Genomic DNA, 17,393 nt, shown 5'->3' on the forward strand with positions numbered 1-17,393 from the left:
GCATCATTGAACTAGGGCTGGGCGATATGGCCTTTTTTTAATATTGCGATATTTTAAGGCCATATTGCGATACACAATATATATCTCGATATTTTGCCTTAGCCTTGAATGAACACTTGATGCATATAATCACAGCAGTATGATGATTCTATGTGTTTTGATTGATTGATTGAGACTTTTATTAGTAGGTTGCACAGTGAAGTACATATTCCGTACAATTGACTACTAAATGGTAACACCCCAATAAGTTTTTCAACTTGTTTAAGACGGGGTCCACTGATTGATTCATGATACAGATATATACTATCAGATATATACTATCATAATACAGTCATCACACAAGATAATCACATTGAATTATTTACATTATTTATAATCCAGGGTGTGGAGGGGGGCGCCGGATGGAAGTGTCAAAAAGACAGCCAAAAGAGTTTGATATGAGAATCAATCTAAAGTTAAAATATAGGGTAGAAATGCACCCATTTGCAGGAAATGTAGTCTTGATTTTCAAAATGTTCTTTCAAGGCTTGCATGTCTACATTAAAACATTCTTCTTCATACTGCATTAATATATGCTACGTTTAAAGTTTCATGCAGAGAAGGAAATCACAACTAAAAAAATCACTAATTTTTTCATACGGTGTTGATGTGGAAATTTTTGCCTCGGCATTTTGATGGTGTGGACGTGTAGCACCGAATGGAGATAAGCGTCTCCACAGACGTCACAATATTTGAACAATGATGACGAAAACTGTTTTCTCTGTCGTGTCCGTGTGTCGAAAATTGTTATGCGCTTATTTTTTTATTTGATTTTGTGCGTGGCATAGATTTGCTATGCGCAGAGGACGCTTAAACAGTGCGCAATTGCACAGGCGAGCACCTTAGAGGGAGCGTTGCTCGCACGGCTGCGCTAGCATCACAGCTAACGTTAGCCATGCTGCTACCTCTCTGCTCGGGAGGACGTATACGTATGTGACGTATGACGTGACAGTATGTGACGTATGACGTGACAGTATGTGACGTGTGTAAGAAGGTGCGCTCGCTGTCTGTGAGAGGGAGACACAGGAAAGAGTGAGAAGAGCCTGTCGTGTAATGCCAGCAGCTAAAAGCAACTGCGTGAGAATTCACAGACCTGTGGATGTGTTGAAGGTGCGCTGGAAAATGCGGAACGGATATTACGGAGCAGCAGAAAAGTGGAATGTATTATTTAAATCGGTGCGTTGGAAAACACGGACCGGAGTTTTTTTTAAAAACTGGATCTGGATCGGCATTTTCCCATGCTTTGCCGATACGCAAAGCAAATCCGATCCGATCCAAATATCGGATCGGGACATCCCTAGTTTACCTTATCCCAAAAAACATCTGTTCAGTATTTTAACATAAAAGTGTTTGATTGTGAGGCATTAAAAGCCACAAAATGCAACGGGTCCATCAGACCCACAAACGCTGGCTGAGTAACAACAATATGAACGTCGCACGGAAAATTTCCCTGCCAGATTCTGCATCCCACAGGGATTCTTCTTTTGTGTTTCTGCACCTGCGGTTCCCACACAAGAATGCAACATTGTTTGTCAACACTGTCTGCTCTCATTTTCTGGCACATTTGACCCTCTGATGTTCTGTGTACCTACACTCTGTCCTCCTCCTGTCTAGGCCTGCTGTGTGTGTGTGTGTGTGTGTGTGTGTGTGTGTGTGTGTGTGTGTGTGTGTGTGTGTGTGTGTGTGGGTCCAGTGGACCCGGACATCTTATATGTAACAGAAATGTGTAGGGGGGGGTGTATGGTGTGTGGTCATTAAATATGTATTCTGATATATGTTCTTCACAGAAAATGAGCCAAAGTCAGTGAGTCTCAGTTTGAAAAATTAATTAATTGTATCATTTTTCTTTTAATAAAAAATGAAAACGGGTCCCACAGACCCGAACACCACACACGGGTGGTGTTCTACACCATATGTAGAAATTGGTGCTTAACAGTACACATATGAATTTCGTAACTATTACACTTGTTTGGACTGGGAAGAATAGCATCCAGTGCCATGGCAAATAGGGATGGGTGCTACCATTTAGTGGTCAATTGTACGGAATATGTACTGTACTGTGCAATCTACCAATAAAAGTTTCACTCAATCAATCAATACAGTGTTTCCTGCTGTTTAAAGCTTTGAACCGGATGTACAAGTGCTAATTTTGGTGGTAGCGGGGGGTGTATATTGTAGCGTCCCGGAAGAGTTAGTGCTGCAAGGGGTTCTGGGTATTTGTTCTGTTGTGTTTATGTTGTGTTACGGTGCGGATGTTCTCCCAAAATGTGTTTGTCATTCTTCTTTGGTGTGGGTTCACAGTGTGGCACATATTTGCAACAGTGTTAAAGTTGTTTATACGGCCACCCTCAGTGTGACCTGTATGGCTGTTGACCAAGTATGCTTTGCATTCACTTAAGTGTGTGTAAAAGCCGCAAATATTGTGTAACTAGGACGGCACGCTGTTTGTTTGGAGCAGGGGTCGGCAACCCGCGGCTCCGGAGCCGCATGCGGCTCTTTGAGCACTCTGATGCGGCTCAGCTGCATATTGGCCGACGCCCCCGATTTTCCCGGGAGACTTCCGGATTTCAGTGCCTCTCGCAGCAAATTAACATTCTCCGATTTTCACCCCTACAATGATAATAAGGGCGTGCCATGATGGTTCAGCATTTAGCGCCCTCTACAATCTGTATAAACAGCGTGCCAGCTCAGCTTCTTGTTATATGCATCTTCTGTTAGTACACGTAAGTGACAGCAAGGCATACTTGGTCAACAGCCACACAGGTTACACTGACGGTGGCCATATAAAACAACTTTAACACTCTTACTAATAATGCGCCACACTTTGAACCAAAACCAAACAAGAATGACAAACATTTCGGGAGAACATCTGCACCTTAACACAACATAAACACAACAGAACAAATACCCAGAATCCCATGCAGCCCTGACTCTTCCGGGCTACATTATACACCCCTGCTACCACCAAACCCCTGCTTTGCTTACGTGAGCAAGCAGAAACCCCGTTCAACGTGTGGCTGGGCCGGCACGCTGGTTGTAGTGGGCGCTAAATGCTGTACCATCTCGGCCCGTTCGAGAGAACAGATGCCTTGAAATTCATAGTCTGCCAGAAAAATCGGGAGGGTTGGAAGTATGACGCTGTCAAGCGCCATTCATATAAAACCCGCGGGCCGCACTAACATTAAATTTTCATATTAAGGTGTGGGCCGCGTGTCTGAGACCCTTGGTTTATACATAGCACAAAGCAAAAAAAAAAACTTTGTATGCAGTGTTATTTCATTTTAAATTTCAAAAGATTTTTGTGGCTCCCATTGTTTTCTTTAATTTGTAAAACTGGTCAAAATGGCTCTTTGACTGGTAAAGGTTGCCGACCCCTGGTTTGGAGGAACAGCGGACGTGAAGACAGGTTGTAGAGGACGCTAAAGGCAGTGTCTTTAAGGCACGTCCCCAATATTGTTGTCCTGGTGGAAATCGGGAGAATTTCGGGAGAATGGTTAAAGTTAAGTTAAAGTTAAAGTCCCAATGATTGTCACACACACACTAGGTGTGGTGAAATTTGTCCTCTGCATTTGACCCATCCCCTTGTTCACCCCCTGGGAGGTGAGGGGAGCAGTGGGCAGCAGCGGTGCCGCGCCCGGGAATCATTTTTGGTGATTTAACCCCCAATTCCAACCCTTGATGCTGAGTGCCAAGCAGGGAGGTAATGGGTCCCATTCTTATAGTCTTTGGTATGACTCGGCCGGGGTTTGAACTCACAACCTACCGATCTCAGGGCGGACACTCTAACCACTAGGCCACTGAGTAGGTTGCCCCGGGAGATTTATGGGAGGGGCACTGAAATTCGGGAGTCTCCCGGGAAAATCGGGAGGGTTGGCAACTATGGGTTAGGGTCAGGGTTAGAGGCTTAGGGTTATAATAAGGCCATGCCGAATAAGGCTATAATAAGTACTTAATAATGACTAGTTAAGAGCCAATATGTTACTAATTTGCAAGTTAATAAGCAATTTATTAATGGTGAATATGTTCCCCAAACAAAAGTGTTACCATGTTTTTTTTACTGGTGCATAAAATGAACCGTGCATGAACATCACCTTGTTCAAACAACCAAACCAACACAGTGCATAAACTCACAACAAATTACACACCTGCAAATCAGTCTGACTTCTGCTGTTGCCGTATCCATAATACGTCGATAGGGAGAAGTTTTTATTTACACGATGAGTCGGGTGTGTTTTGACCTCCGCCGAACCCGAGGCCGACTCACCGAACCCCTAGGGTTCGATCGAACCCAGGTTAAGAACCACTGCTCTTATGGTTCTTAAATGCAGAATTGTTGGCTACTTCTTCCCTAAATGCTGCTGCGTGATCCGTGTCAGTGGGACTCTCGTCTTCCCAGGGAAGAAAGGCTAATGGGGATGTGGATATGTGAGCAGATGGGCCAACTCTGATCTGTAGCTGACACCCCTTAGGGACGCCTCGGGTGACTACAGAGCATTTATAAACACGGGGAGAAGCACACTTGAGACAAACAGAAAAAGGACCCAGACAAAGTCAACCAGATACTCTGACAAAGTCTAACTCCATCTCTGGAGGTCTAAGTCATTAAGTGGTCCACTCAGACATCCACAAATGACATCTGCCCACCAGACACATTAGGCCGTCCATCAGTGTCTTGCAAATCTTTTATTCCTCCTCAGTACGTGGTGCTTATACCTGTGAGCCAGTTACTGGTTCAATTGTGCCTCTCTCATGGAACGTTGAAACTCAACCAAGTAGCTACCTCAACTTAAGAGTGTCTCAGCTTAAGAGTGTTTTGAGATAAGAGCTGCATCTGCTAGTTGTTATGCTTTGAGTTGTAAGCAAACACTTTTGTTACAAGCATCCTCGCTATGATAGCAAATGCTACAGTGAACCCCAGTGGTGTGTGATCATGGCCAGCAAGACCTTTCTCTGCTGGCCTAACATAACCAGAAATCATCATCATAATTAAAGATAAAAGTCATTTTTAATTGACTTTCCCTAAATATCTAAAAGTATTCATATTGTCTTCATGTCACATGATGCTCCTTCCAGTGCTGTTGTTTTTAGGTTAGAGTTTGTATCCAATCAGAATTCAGCTATCTTATGTTGCCAGGCTTGTAGGGATGAAATAGCCTCCGTGTTTTGTTCCTGACGTAACGTATATTCAGCTCTACCCCGGTATTGAGCACTGTATAACGGATAAACTACAGAAATCTCAAATATAAATATCAATATATATATATATATATACACACACATACATATATATACATATATATATACACTATATTGTCAAAAGTATTTGGCCACCCATCCAAATGATCAGAATTATGGTGTGGGGTAGTTTTTCAGGAGCTGGGCTTGGCCCCTGAGTTCCAGTGAAAGGAACTTTGAATGCTCCAGGATACCAAAACATTTTGGACAATTCCACGCTCCCAACCTTGTGGGGACAGTTTGGAGCGGGCCCCTTCCTCTTCCAACATGACAATGTCCATAAAGACATGGATGACAGAGTCTGGTGTGGATGAACTTGACTGGCCTGCACAGAGTCCTGACCTGAACCCGATAGAACACCTTTGGGATGAATTAGAACGGCGACTGAGAGCCAGGCCTTCTCCACCAACATCAGATGTGACCTCACCAATGCGCCTTTGGAAGAATGGTGGGAAAATTCCTATAAACACACTCCGCAACCTTGTGGACAGCCTTCCCAGAAGAGTTGAAGCTGTAATAGCTGCAAAAGGTGGACCGACATTATATACATATATATATACATATGTATATATATATATATATATACATATATATACACGTATGTATATATGTATATATATATATATATATATATATATACATATATATACACGTATGTATATATGTATATATATATATATACACACACACATATATATATATATATACACACACACGTATGCTCTTGGAAGTGTAGAGCGATTTGGCAAAAATACCCGTCAATTCTGTCTATTCTCCTCTGCTCCCCCCTATCCCTTGTGGAGGGGAAGACACACAGATCCGGTGGCCATGGATGGGGTGCTGGCTGTCCGGGGTCGGGACCCGGGGTGGACCGCTCGCCTGTATATTGGTTGGGAACATCTCTGCGCTGCTGACCCGTCTCCGCTCGGGATGGTTTCCTGCTGACCCCACTGTGGACTGGACTCTTACTGTTATGCTGGATCCACTATGGACTGGACTCTCACAATATTATGTTAGACCCACTCGACATCCATTGCATTCGGTCCCCCTAGAGGGGGGGGGTTACCCACATATGCGGTCCTCTCCAAGGTTTCTCATAGTCATTCACATCGACGTCCCACTGGGGTGAGTTTTTCCTTGCCCTTATGTGGGCTATACCGAGGATGTCGTTGTGGCTTGTGCAGCCCTTTGAGACACTTGTGATTTAGGGCTATATAAATAAACATTGATTGATTGATTGATTGATTGATATATATATACACGTATGTATATATATACACGTATGTGTATATATATATATATATATATATATATATATATATATATATACCGTATATTACCAAATAAACGCCCTTGTGCAAATAACCGCCCATGTCCTAATAGCCGCCCGGAGTCTGACCCCATTTTGTGAATTAAACGCCTCTTCCTAATAAACGCCTATGTCCAAATAGCCGCCCATGGGCTGTTATTTGCATAATTTAGATTAAAATCATATTGACTTCATTAAACCCAATTTATAAGCTAAAAGGAAAAGCAAAGGTGCAATAATTCTGGTCATTACGGTAACAGCAGACGTTACGTGGGGATTCTGGGTAATCAACATATTGCAATGGGTGACCGCATATAGCGTAACACACACTCAACGACAACAACAAACCCACGAGGAAAAGTTTCAACATGGCAAGCAACAGCAGCAGTGAGTTGAATGAACAGGATACCGGTACACCACAACTGATGGACGGGAATACTTTAAGGGGGAAGAACAGAAAGTTTGACTTAAAGTTCAAGCTAGCGGTTGTGAAGTAAGCGGAGCAGAATTCTGGTTTGGCAGCGGCCAGGCAGTTTAACGTTGACCCAAAACGTGTACGAGAATGGAAACAAAAAAAGGGAGAACTACAATCTCAGTCGGCAATCGATGGAAAACGGGCTCGCTTATCTGATGGAGGTAGGAAGAAAGTGAGCGACGAGCTTGATGCTAATTTGTGTCAGTGGATACATCATGTTCGTGGACTGAACCACCATGTGTCCCGCAAAATGATCCGCATTAAGGCAAAGGACAGTGACAGTATTATTGTTCTGTTTTGATGGTGGGTTTTATACTTGAGTACTTGGTACCATAATTGTATTTTTCCCGGTAGGCTGCTTTATTTAAAAAGTTTATTTATTTTTAGTATTTGTATTCTATTTGACAATTGTTGCACTACTGTCATGTTGAGGCCTTGTTGATCTCTTGTCTTTTGATAGTCTTGTTTTTTTGTTTGTATGTTTACATTAGCTTTTACATTTAAAGTTTTTAGTACGAAAAAAAATACTGGACACTAACCATTGTAACCAAATAATGGCCTGGTGCAGGCTGGTGCAAAAATAAATAAAAGCCTTGTGCAAATAACCGCCCATGTCCTAATAGCCGCCCGGGGTCTGACCCCATTTTGTGAAATAAACGCCCGGGCTACTATTTGGTAATATCCATCCGGTATATATATATATATATATATATATATATATATATATATATATATATATATATATATATATATATATATATATATAAGGTAGATCACCTCGACTTGGTCATTTAAAAAGTAGCTTGCCTGCTAAAAAAAAGTGTGGGCACCCCTGTCCTATTGTATTTTTTAATACAGTATATATTTTCCCAAAGTTAGTTGTTCTTCTTAAGAGGCATGTTGACTGGTAACAATGGGCTGTTTTGGGGGGCCAAGCACCAATCCAATTGTCACTTCAATAGGAGAAGTTGAATTGAGAGACATGTTTTGAGTTAAGAGCGCCGTCACAGGACCAATTAAAGCTCATAAGTTGAGGTACTACTGGACATGACAATACACAACATCATATGTCTTGCATTTGTCTGCTGCCTAATCTTGTCACTTGTTATTTGGTAGTGTACATGCTGAGGTGTGTTAGCATCCTACCTGGACATAAAGCAGGTTGAGCTGAACAGGGTCCCGCGAGTCCACGTTCTGGTCCGAGTAGAAGAACTTGCGTCTGAGCAGCAGCATCTCACTTTCCTCCACTCCCTGCTCTCTGAAGGTCCTGCTGTGGTCCAGCCAGTTCACTGCCAAGCAACACACACCATGTTGGCTACGCCACTCAAATAGTTGCTCTTTTTACCAAGATGTGAATAGAGGGGCGCTGAGGGTGACATTAACCAAGCACTTTAGAAACTGGAGACACACCAGCTTAGTTGGATAATCTTCTTAATTAATTGTGAAGATGTCAAAATCTTGTCAGGGTGTTGTTTTCTGCGGAAATTAAAAGAAACGAGCTGCTCCCGCGCGATGTATGAATGTTTTGTGATGATAATTTCTGTCCTCTGGGGGGAAATAAGATGTTATTTCATTAAACTTTGACACGACTGTGCAATAAATTGAAAAACAAAACAGATGTTCAAAAGACCATACAAGATCAGTAATAGAAAATTATAAAGCCATAAAGATAGACTATTTTCAATTCATGTTTTTTTTAACTAGGAATAAGAAAAATGATGAACTGAGAACTATCTTATTAAAAACAACAACATAATATATAATTATGAGATGGATGTGGCATCTGAAACAAAGTGTATGTTTTATATGCAGAATCCATTGAACACACCCACCCTATAACAATATCATAGTAGGGTTGTCCCGAAACAAATATTTTGGTACTGGTTGTTTATGTGCTGTATCGTCAATGTTTATTTTGATCCGTGGCTGTCAGCGACCACGTGTGTAACACACATGGATTTGTTTACTTTTTTGTAAACGTTGAACATAAGTTGCTGCTGTACCCGTATTTTTCGGAGTATAAGTCGCACCGGAGTATAAGTCGCACCTGCCGAAAATGCATAATAAAGAAGGAAAAAAACATATATAAATCGCACTGGAGCCCGGCCAAACTATGAAAAAAACTGCGACTTATAGTCCGAAAAATACGGTAAACAATAATGGAATGAAAATTGCATGGCTTCTTATATATTTGTTTATACACAACTTTACTAAAGTGTACTACAAGTTAGGTCATACACTATATGATACAGTCCATTTAAGATTTATTGACATTTTATTAATTGTTTATCATATGCTTGTATATATATATATATATATATATATATATATATATATATATATATATATATATATATATATATATATATACATGTATAAAATAAAGAAAGCGCATTGAATGAGAAGGTGTGTCCAAACCTGTATCCTATAATATAAATAACTAATATATATAAATATATATATATAAATATATATATATATATTTTTTTACAGGCCACAAGTTTGGACACACCTTCTCATTCAATGCGTTTTCTTTATTTTATGTGTGTGTATATATATATATATATATATATATATATATATATATATATATATATATATATATATATATATATATATATATATTTTACAGGCAACAAGTTTGGACACACCTTCTCATTCAATGCGTTTTCTTATATATGTATATATATATATATATATATATATATATATATATATATATATATATATATATATATATATACACACACACACACACACACATTACAGGCCAATCTACTATGTAAATCTACATGAAAATAAAGAAAACACATTGAATGAGAAGGTGTGTCTAAACTTTTGGCCTGTACTGTGTGTGTATATATATATATATATATATATATATATACACACACACACACATTACAGGCCAATCTACTATGTAAATAGTCATGAAAATAAAGAAAACACATTGAATGAGAAGGTGTGTCTAAACTTTTGGCCTGTACTGTGTGTGTATATGTATATATATATATATATATATATATATATATATATACATACACATATATACATATATATATATATACACATACATATATATATATACACACATATATATATATATATATATATACACACATACATATATATATATATACACATACATATATATATATATACACATACATATATATATATATATATATATATATATATATATATATATATACATATATATATATATATATATATATATGCACAACCCCAAAAGGGACAAGCGGTAGAAAATGGATGGATGGATGGATATATACGTATATATATATTTTTATATATATATATATATATATATATATACACACATATATATGCATGCATGCATGCTTTGGAGCCCCTGTCTGGAAAGAAAATAATGTTTGCCTTGGTGCCCTAAAATATGAGCCCTCCTTTAAAGCACCACTTGCCTTGACCTTAAAAAGTAAAAATTCGAGACCTGGTATAGATTGTACCTTGAGATATGTAAACAAACCTCTGCAATACCCCCTAAATATCATTTTGATGTCCTCATGAGACATATGAAACAGACTTACAATCGTCATCTGTATGCAGCTTGGCTTTGAGCTTCTCCATCTTCCTCTCATCTCTGAGCAGCAGCGTTCGGTCTTTCTTCAGCGTTGCCATATTGTCCTCCTTCTTGTCCTCCGGCACCTCCTGGATGAGCGAGTACTCCTCATAGTTGGTGATTCCTGGAAGCAAAAGTAAGTCAAGGGGATTCTCAGAGGAGATGCCTCAGAGCTTATAATAAAGAAAATATCTCAGGTTCTGTTTTTTTTTTTTTTTACAATTTTATCCTTTTTTCAATGCTACAAAAAGGAGCTGGTGTAGGCACAAACTCAGAATAATGCTATTTTCCAGATGCCACTATTCTCTTTATCAAATGAATAGCAGCTACTGTGTTTTTTCACCGTTTTGAATGGGAACTGTAGTTTTTGGGGAATTTTTGCTTATGCAAAATGACAGATGTATTTCCTTTTTTATGCATTCCAACTCATAAATAAACATAAATAATAGTCAGCTTACAATGGAGTCAATGGGAGGTCCTTTATTCCTTCAATAAAGCCCTCTAAATAACCCGCTCAAAGAGCGCCAACAATACTCCATTTACATTTTGTGACGAGAATATTAACCAAGTGTTATTGATATTGTTATTAAAGGCGCTAACGCAGACAAACCATTTTTAGCGGCGCCCTGCTGCTATGTTGACATCAGCTGGTGGGCTGCTGCATCACCTTGGAGCTGGTGAAAGTTCCTTTTATATCATAAATAATGCCTCTCACCTGGAGAGTAGAAGGATAAGGACATAATCTGACAAGTTGGTCAACTTTGGCATCCAATTTAGACCCGGATATGGCGAGAAAGACACGAAAAGACGCATGTGTTCACCCCCCATTTTTTTCTTTGTGAGGATTATGAGTCATTCTTCATCCAAACAGGAATATATGAACATCCTAGCAGTCGGCATCCCAGTGAGAGCAGACGTTGTACAGTACGTAATGTTCTCATTAAGTCTGCAGTAAGTAATAATCAGTGATGTTGTGGAAGAAAAAAGCAAATGTTGCGATGCATTTTTGTAATTAATGCGCCGCCATATATGCTTAAAATGAGCAAAATATGTAAATATTACATGTTATTATAAATGTGCCGTTTACTACATGTACTTACGTGTATATAAAAAAATATAATTGGATGTATGTTAAGCGCTTTATAGGCAGAAAAGAGCGACTCCTATACGCTCCATTGTAAGTAGACTTTTGCTGGCATTTATTTAACATTGTGAATGATAGGCAAAATTCCCCAAAAATTGCAGTTCCCCTTCAAATAATTTTCAAAGGTCTCTCATTATCTCAAAATCTGGCTTCAATGCTGGAATTTAGAGTTTAAAAGTGCTTTTAGTGAGCCCTACTGGGAACACACCATTTTGTGTGTTTAGAACTTTAATGCTCATGAGCTGTTTGTCAAGTTTGTAGCTCCAAGAAGCATTATTGTGCACTTTATCTACTTTTTACTCTGCACATGTCCAACTTAATAGATACCATACATCACACACTGCAAAAAGTCAGTGTTCAAAAACAAGAAAAAAAGAAAAAAAGGGGGTATTTTACTTTAATTAAGCAAAATTATACCATAGCAACTTTATCTGCAAATAGAACAAGAAAATTTGGCTTGTCAAGACTTTCCAAAACAAGTAAAATTAGCTAACATCAATGAATCCAAAAATACCCTAAAATAAGTATAGTCTCACTAATAACAAGTGCATAGAAAAAAGACATTTTTGCTCAATATGTTGATAAATATTCTTAAATGAAGTAAATGCTAGTACAATTATCTTGACATAATGATATGCAATAGGCAATAAATTTCTTGAAACCAGCAAACTTACACTAAAATGTAGTTTATTTTTTTTCAACATATTAAGAAAATTTCTCATTATGTAGAAAAATGGCTAGTGCCATTATCTTGACAAAATGATATGCATTACATTTCTTGAAACCAGCAAACTTATACTAAAAACTAGTTTATTTTTCTTAATGGAAAGGCAACAGTTAAGAATATATTTCTCATTATGTAGGATCATTTTCTTAAAATGCCACATGCTGTGGAATTTATAAATCATATTAATGCTTGCAATCAGTAATCCTGACTAACAGAACAGTAAATGACACTTGCTTAAATGAAGATATGAATCCAATTTCTTGTCACCTCTTTATTATATTCACGGTGCATAATAACAGGAAAAAAATTACAATTATTGGCCATCATCGAAATGCTGAAAGACTGTGCATAAAAAAAAAAATCGGGAGAATGTCTAGCCCCCCTGGCACTTAGCTTTCTAAAAATGTGGCCCCTTAACAACACAGTTGAATAGCCCTGCAGTAAAGTACAGGAAAAAATGTCCTCACTTGCATGCCCAAACTTCTTTGGTGGAGCAATAGGGAATGGAAAGATGTCTGGCAAAGCCTTTATCATCGCAACTGTTTGCTTTACTGTAAAACAAAACAATTTTAATTACCCGCAGTCAGTTTTAAAAAAAAACACATAAAAAAAGAGAGGAAGACAGAGCAACAAGACAAGAAACATTAGTGAGTGCAGTTGGGAAAAAGAAAAAAGTACATGGTTGACAATGGTGAATACTTGGTGGATGTCTGAAACTGAGCAGCACCAGCCTCCCTGACTACTGTGGCCAGCCTATGGATTCAAGTCATCAAGTGATGTGTGAGTAATTACCTTTATCTGCCAGTGGAAGTCTCGTGACTTTTTTTTTTTTTTGAAAACTCCATAAAACTGAATCTTCTCACAAAAGGTCCTCCAGCGGTTCTTCAGTTCAGGTATGAAGTGGGAGTTTCCTTGACTTGAGCATCCGATATAGTTCATCCATTATCTACCACAGAGGGACAGAGAGCAAATATCTTTTAAACTCTACATTTCAATAAAAATCCAGTGAATTGAAAAATGTTTTTGACCTACTATGCAAGTAGAAATTGCAGAGTAACCTGCCTTGTAACTTAAACAATTTTTGCAAAAAAAACCCAAACCTGGCCAACATCTGTGTCCTTCATATTATAAATTTAAAATTGGCTAACAATCTATAATTTCTAAACTAATTAAGGGAATTACTCCAACAATCATATTAAACTAGGGGTGTAACGGTACACAAACATTTCGGTTTGGTACGTACCTCGGTTTAGAGGTCACGGTTCGGTTCATTTTCGGTACAGAAAGAAAACAACAAAATATACATTTTTGGGTTATTTATTTACCAAATTTGTAAAATCTTCCACCAAAAATATTTTTCTTAGTGGAATATTTGATGTGAAGTAATGGGAACCTTGGATAGGTCAATAATTCATAACAACATTGATTTTGATTCAATATTATGTTTTGAGCAATGACAGTTTGAAAAAACCCAAAAAACAGCTTTGTTTTATTAGTCAACATTGCAACTTTTTCTAAATTACATTTAACCTTTAAGCTTTTTTATTTCACTTTTGTTATGTTTTTGTTTATTTTAATAGTATTTTTAGAATGCGCCGTGGGCCTTTAAAACATTAGCTGCAAATGGCCTCCGGGGCACACTTTTGACACCCCTGCTATAGATAATACAAAATTAAATCTGGTAAATCTATGGATAAAAAGCAGAGCCTGGCGACGCATGCGCGTTTATCATAACTCTCTCTCTCTCTCTCTGTCTCTGCCCCTCCCTCACCAATGCTGCTGCGCGCACAATTTGTTTTGTTTTTAACCCCTTCTTAACCCTGAACGTACATTGAAAATACACGCAACCCTAACTCAAAATGCCGGACATTTGAGGCATTTAAGAAACTCCGCCCTGACAGCTCCGCAAAAGAGGACATGTCCGGTGAAAAGAGGACGTATGGCCAGTCTATCGTAGCCCGTTAGCTGCTAGCATGCCGTGTGTTGTGCCTCGGTGTGCATTGTTTACACAACGTGCGGTACACTACTTAATATGTCCGTGTGGAAACTCGTTCAGTACACCTCCGAACCGAACCGGAACCCCCGTACCGAAACGGTTCAATACAAATACACGTACCGTTACACCCCTATATTAAACATAAATCAACTTAAATTGATTTGATTTTCTTACAAGATCCACTTTTTTTAAGAATCTTGGTAGGTTTGTCTTTCTCCTTCAAAACATCAGAGTCAATATAAGCCCGTCTTGCTTGGTATTCAAGGTCCAACAGCTGGTCAACATCCTTCTTGTTAGGTCTTGGCCTGGATTTGTATAGCTCCTGTAGAACTTTGTAGTGTCTGGCCTGGTTCCGTAGGCTGTCAGTACATTCAGGACCTATTATTGAAATGAAATTCAAATCACTGTTTCAGTTTCTACCATTACCGTTTGAATAAAATACACACATATTCAAAGGTAGTAACTTTACCTTTAGATGAATGGTTATATTAGCGATCACTTAATTTTTAAAAATCTAAATCTAAACCAAATCTAAATATAAATGCCTTCTAAAATAAAATATGATAGTATATCCGCACCACTCACTACACTTTCTCAAAACTCAACTACCGTATTTTTCGGATTATAAAGCGCTCGGAGTATAAATCGCACCAGCCGAAAATGCATAATAAAGAAGGAAAAAAACATATATAAGTCGCACTGGAGTATAAGTCGCATTTTCTGGGGAAATGTATTTGATAAAAGCCAACACCAAGAATAGACATTTGAAAGGCAATTTAAAATAAATAAAGAATAGTGAACAACAGGCTGAATAAGTGTACGTTATATGAGGCATAAATAACCAACTGGTATTTTAACGTAACATATTATGGTAAGAGTCATTCAAATAACTATAACATATAGAACATGCTATTCGTTTACCAAACAATCTGTCACTCCTAATCGCTAAATCCCATGAAATCTTATACGTCTAGTCTCTTACGTGAATGAGATAAATAATATTATTTGATGTTTTCCGCTAATGTGTTAATAATTTCACACATAAGTCGCTCCTGAGTATAAGTCCCACCCCCGGCCAAACTATGAAAAAAACTGCAACTTATAGTCCGAAAAATACGGTACTCAAAGTAATAGTTACAATGAGTCTGAAGTCTTAAGTCAGCAGGAGTGTTCTCTCTCTCTCTCTCTCTCTGCTCTTTGCAGCTGAACCACCAGAACCAGACTGAGCTAAAGCTTTTACCATGACAAAATCATCTTGATGATTCTAATTCATAAAGATTACAGGTAAACTAGAATGCTAGTAGTTAAAGTTAAAGCGCAAATGATTATAATAATAATAATAATAAAACAATTAAAAAATACATTCTCCTTCGTTGATATTTTAGTAGTTTTAATACAAACACATCATCTCAGTATGTGCTCTTACCATTCACCTGTTCAGCCTCTGGGGAACTGCCTCCAGATTGTGATGATCTTTCCAAGATCAAAGCATTTCCGTGCTAATATTAGCAGCTGAAAGACACATCCACTCTGTAAATATGCAGTATAAGGTCATACAGGTTTGTTGAAGAGGTTCATTTAGCCTACTGATGTGTATTTATAACTGCTGGATTTACATAGGCTAGTAAGGTAGGTACATCATTGGTATGTGTTCATCTACAAAACCATTCTGGGTATCACTCCATCGTATCTGTCTTGTCTTTTAATAAAGAAACACGGAAGTCACAATCTTCGTTCAATGAATGTTCCGCAATTTGTCGTCCCCAAAGTAAGAACTGAACTGGGCAAGAAAGCATTTAGGTTTTCAGCACCCGAAGGCTTGGAATAACCTACAATCCAATCTTCAACTTCAAACCCTTGTTACATTAAATGAGTTTAAAGCTTCTGTGAAAGGACTGCAGTCTACCTTGTCTGTATGCACATGTGCTATGTGAGCAAGTTTTAATGTTGTACATTTGATGTTTTATGTGTTGTTTACTGTTTTTAATGTAGCCTTGCTGCTGCCCTCTTGGCCAGGTCTCCCTTGGAAAAGAGATCTTTGATCTCAATGGGATTTTACCTGGTTAAATAAAAAATAAAAATAAGGTAAGGCAGAAGCAAGGTAGCCGAAACTTGTCAGGTACAAAACTTTACCTTACTAGCCTATATCATACTTGCCAACCCTCCCGAATTTTCCGGGAGACTCCCGAATTTCAGTGCCTCTCTCGAAAATCTCCCGGGACAACCATTCTCCCGAATTTCTCCCGATTTCCAGCCGGACCTGAGTGAGGACAGCCTGTCGTCACGTCCACTTTTCGTGCCGGCCCAGTCACGTTATAACGTCCACGGATTTTGGAGCTCAGTGCGTAACTGCACACACAACAAGAAGGAGACTATTATATATGTCTCCGTTATCCATAAGTTTATCTATAACCCATAAAGTAGGCAGGCACGGAGCTATTTCTCAGCGTGTGTTTATTCCAGCCGGCACGTTAATACACTGACACACAACATCCGGATTCCCATCATGCATTGCTTCAAAACTACGGCAAGTAGCAATGTCCAAGCAAAGATAGTGACAGAGAATAGAACGAGGATGGACAATTCAAACCTAAACTCACTCCTTTCCTGTAAATTACATTTCACCTACGCTCCTTCAAAGGCTGTGCTACTGGCTGCAAAGCATTGCACTTTCAAATACAACAATGAGTAGAGAGGAGTGTTATGTGTGTATATGTGTAAATAAATGAACACTGAAATTCAAGTATTTCTTCTAAATATATATATATATATATATATATATATGTATATATATATATATATATATTAGGGGTGAAACAGTACGTGTATTTGTGTTGAACCGTTTCGGTACAGGGGTTCCGGTTCGG

General features: G+C 38.5%; 1 protein-coding gene across 1 annotated transcript in view; it reads right to left on the minus strand.

The window, feature by feature from the left end:
• tln2b (talin 2b) overlaps positions 1 to 17,393 on the minus strand; it is a 415,773-nt gene that overhangs the window by 256,006 nt on the left and 142,374 nt on the right. Inside the window, exons 5-6 of the mRNA XM_072913901.1 lie at positions 10,628 to 10,783; positions 8,205 to 8,347 (exon numbers count right to left, since the gene is read on the minus strand). Of these exons, the coding sequence (XP_072770002.1) occupies positions 8,205 to 8,347; positions 10,628 to 10,783 (299 nt within the window). The remainder of the gene's footprint in view (positions 1 to 8,204; positions 8,348 to 10,627; positions 10,784 to 17,393) is intronic.

Source organism: Nerophis lumbriciformis, linkage group LG10, assembly GCF_033978685.3.
Source record: "Nerophis lumbriciformis linkage group LG10, RoL_Nlum_v2.1, whole genome shotgun sequence".
NCBI classification, from domain to species: Eukaryota; Metazoa; Chordata; class Actinopteri; order Syngnathiformes; family Syngnathidae; genus Nerophis; species Nerophis lumbriciformis.